This window comes from Cebus imitator, unplaced genomic scaffold (assembly GCF_001604975.1).
Source record: "Cebus imitator isolate Cc_AM_T3 unplaced genomic scaffold, Cebus_imitator-1.0 Scaffold8, whole genome shotgun sequence".
Lineage (NCBI taxonomy): Eukaryota > Metazoa > Chordata > Mammalia > Primates > Cebidae > Cebus > Cebus imitator.
The window spans coordinates 7,048,343-7,052,499 of NW_016107323.1; the positions used below are offsets into that span (position 1 = coordinate 7,048,343).

Below are 4,157 nucleotides of genomic sequence, written 5' to 3' on the forward strand. Positions count from 1 at the left end.
TTCCAGTCTTGAGTCTTTTTTCTTTTCAGTTTTTTCTAGTCACTGGATGTACCCACACTTCCTGTTATGTATGTCAGTAGAACATTAAAATGCCTCACATCACTCAGTTCATCACTGCAAAGGTGGCATCCTCCTCCCAGCCTTCCTATCCAGGTTAACAGGCCTCATGCTGCTTGTTTCAAATGGCAACTAAAAACAAGCCAGTGTCGGGCTATTTGGACACCTCTGTGGTCCTCCTGGAGGTGAACTGGCTCTTGTGGGGTAAGGGAAGGCCAGCCAACATCAAAGCTCTGCATCAGTGCTCTCCCTTGAAGCCAAACTACTTTATGAGGCTGCTCCTAGATGTCCAGATGAAAAGGCTTCTATGTCTTCCTATACCTAAATGTGTTGGTATTAAAAACAACAGTGGTAGTGGCCAGTAGAAATGAATGGGTTCCAGAAATGAGGCTGTATTTCTGGGAAGATGTAAAGGAGCTGCTTTGCTTTTGGGGGAAAGTAAAGATCAATGCTTGAAGCCACAAGGACACTATGAAGAAAACCATTACTCTTTAAGGTCAAGAGGTGCAATGCCTATGGATTATTTAACTAAAAACTGAAAAGCTAAGCTTGAGTGGCCCAGTATCAATAGGAACTTTTTTTTTTTTTTTTCCTGAGATGGAGTTTCACTCTTGTTGCCCAGGCTGGAGTGCAATGGTGCCATCTTGGCTCACTGCAACCTCCTCCTCCCAGGTTCAAACGATTCTGCCTCAGCCTCCCAAGTAGCTGGGATTACAGGTGTGTGCCACCACGCCAATATATTTTTTGTATTTTTAGTAGAGATGGGGTTTCACCATGTTGGCTAGGCTGGTCTCAAACTCCTGACTTCAGGTGATCCACCCGCCTCGGCCTCCCCAAAGTGCTGGGATTACAGGCGTGAGCCACCTCACCTGGCCAGAAACTTTAATTGAGCAACTTCTGCATGTTAGACCATTGCTAGGAACTAAGTTCCTAAGGCACTCTGCTCTGTTAACAAGCTTGTCACACCATACATAAATGCGGGATGTCAAGGAAGTGGGGAAGTCTGTTCTAAATAATGACAGGAAAGGGAAGTTGTCACAACTGCCAGCTTGGTCGCACAGTCTCCTGCTGACCACAATGACCTCAAGGAAGATGCACTGGATGTGGAAATTTCAAATGACTCAGTGGTGCAGTGAGTGATGGAGTTCAAAGTCCCACCCAGACCTCTATCTAGAAATATGTGTAGGTGTAAGCCTGAGGTCCAGGTGGAAAAAAATACAACATGCAAATGACTCCACAGCCCCTAAATCACAGGCAGCACTAGGAGACTTCTTAATCTCAACTTTAGGCCAGACAAGGTGGCTCACCCTGTAATCCCAGCACTTTGGGAGACCAAGGTGGGTGGTTCATCTGAGGTCATGAGTTTGAGACCAGCCTGGCCAACAGGGTGAAACCCCATCTGTAATAAAAATACAAAAAAATTATCTGAGCATGGTGGCTCATGCCTGTAATCACAGCTACTTGGGAGGCTGAGGCAGGAGAATCACTTGAAGCGAGAAGGTGGAGGTTGCAGTGAGCCGAGACCGCACCATTGTACTCCAGCCTGGGCAACAAGAATCAAACTCCAACTCAAAAAAAAAAAATTCACACTTCACAGAGCTTCCTTAAGTGATTAGATCAAATTCAAACATCTGCATTTCAAACACTTGGGAAATAATTGGTGAAGTAAAACAGTATATAGGATTTTACTTTAATTTTAATTGACATTTTGCTCAAAAGCAGAGAACAGTGAACATTTCAATGGCTCAATGTTACAAGATTACAAATAAAATCCTTAAACAGTTACATCTTATTTCAGTTATTTCACATTAAATGCAGGTTGTTAAAATCAGTGCTGTGCTTGAATGAACACAAGATAAGCATTTCAATGTAATAACAAAATTAAATCTAGCACCTTAAAATAAATATTGATGACCACTCTATAAGTATGAAAGTATCATTTGAATAGGAGGAAAAATTCCAGTTCACCAACAGTGCAAACTAATAGCAGCATTTTCAAAGCTGAGATGAAATTTGTGTAAACACACACTGGCCCGCACAGTGGACATGCATTTCTGTTGGCTGGGCCCTCCCCACCCAGGGATGAACAGACCGCCTGCTGAGCCTTTTAGATTCCAAATCTGGAAAGTTACCTCAAGTTTCAGACCGTGGGCTAGAAAGACTCAAAGGCAGGGCAAGGGAGATTAATGTGTCTGAGCAGGATAGAGTCCTTTTTGTGAGGGACCAACCTGGTAACATTTCCAGTCCAACCTCAGAGACTTCCAGGCCAAATGTGCATGTAGTAACAGGTCTACCTGATGTGACTCTGCCTTCAGGGGGAGGACCTGAGTTCAGGGCTGGATGCAGGTGAGAAACGAGGGCCCAAGTTCCTCGCAGCTGACACCACTTTGCAACCAGAGCATTCTAGGCCAACTCAGGTGAGAAAAAACATCGGTGATTCTTAACCCGTTGTGACCAAATGGTTCTTAAATAGAGAAAGTCTACATTGTAAGTCTCCCTCTTATTAACATTCTCAAGCATTAATGGTTAGTTCTTTCCAGTGTGGTTCTCACAGGCACTCACAAGGTTACCATGTTTTCTTTCTAATGAACACTCCATCTTTACACTGACCTTTGGAGCTTTCAGGCCTTACTTTTAACAAGTACAGTCAGACAGAAAAAGAAACACTGAGAAGCAAACTGAGGGGCCAATTATTTGCACTACAGTGTTAGGAAAAATAATTGCTAGTAGATGTTCTCTTCTAAATCATTTAGCGTTTACCAACTGTCCAGACCAAAGGTCATTTCCAGGTAGGAAAGTTTTGATTCCAACTTCTCCACTGGCCCATGTGCAACACAACTTATCCTATTCCCAAATACTCATTGAAGAACTTGTTTGTCTGGCTGTCACCGACGCCGAATGGGCTTGTAGACACAAAATGCCATAAGGATGACAGTCACCAGCAGGATGCTGAAAATGGTTCCCATCAACACTGCAAAGGGAAAACAGGTTACTTCCAAATGGCAGCTCCAGGTCATCCACTCACCGTCAATGATTGATCAAATGCCACTTGCTGCCAGGCACTATGGCAGGTGCTGTACAAACAGCTGTAAACAGACCCTCTCTCCAGGTGTCTCCATCTACTGTCACAGGAGAAATATACAGGTGAGAGCATTTCACACAGCTCGATATACCGTGAAAAAAAAAAACCAGTAACATGCTGGGGATGGAGACAGGGTGGGCAGCAGGAGGTGAGACGGTCAGGAAGCATACGAGGAGGAGACTCTCAAGCTGAGACAGGCTGGGTGCAATGGCTCACACCTGTAATCCCAGTACTTTGGAAGGCCTAGGTGGGTGGATCACTTGAGGTCAGAAGTTCAAGACCAGCCTGGCCAACATGGTGAAACCCGGGTTCTACACAAAAATTTGTCAGGCATAGTGGCATGTGCCTATAGCCCCAGCTATGCAGGAGCCTGAGGCATGTGAATCGCTTGAACCCAGGAGGTGGAGGTAGCAGTGAGCCAAGATTGCGCCACTGGGCCACAAAGTGAGACTCCATCTTAAAAACAAAAAAACAAAAAACAAAAAAAAACAAGCTGAGCCCTTATAAGTAAAGCTCTGCAGGGAGCTCACTGCAGGCCCAAGGATCAGCTGAGGAAGAGCCTTGAGGCATGAATCAGCCGATACACTCAGTGAACAGAAAGGAGGCAACCAGGCAAGGAGTACAGGAAGAGAGGCAGGAAATCAGGCTGGAGAGGAAGGCTGGGGCCAGTCTGTGCAAGGCCTTGGAGACCATGAAGGAAACATAAATTTTAAGTTTAAAGAGAAGCCATTGGGGGGTTGTAGGCAAAAGAATAACATCCTCTGATTTAGTTGGAAAAAAAAAAAAAAAAAAAAAAAGATCCCTCTGGATTTTGTGTGGAAAATTGTCTGATTACAGGGGGACAAGAGAGCAGGAAACCCAACAATGTCTTTAAAGCCATTAATAAAGATCTGGGGATTCATTCAAGTATTTCAGTCCCAAGATGAGTCTTGACAAGGGCCTTTTGACCAGAGAAGCAACTAACTCACAAATCTGTTATTTTTTTTTTTTTTTTTTTTTTTTTTTGAGACGGAGTTTC

At 44.2% G+C, this 4,157-nt stretch overlaps 1 protein-coding gene across 1 annotated transcript in view; it reads right to left on the reverse strand.

Moving 5' to 3' along the window:
* Positions 1-1,731: 1,731 nt before the first annotated feature.
* Positions 1,732-4,157, reverse strand: part of CUNH12orf76 (chromosome unknown C12orf76 homolog) — a gene marked incomplete at its 5' end in the record, with an annotated part of 18,716 nt that continues 16,290 nt past the window's right edge. The window contains one exon of the mRNA XM_017541872.2: positions 1,732-3,028. Within this exon, the coding sequence (XP_017397361.1) occupies positions 2,902-3,028 (127 nt within the window). The remainder of the gene's footprint in view (positions 3,029-4,157) is intronic.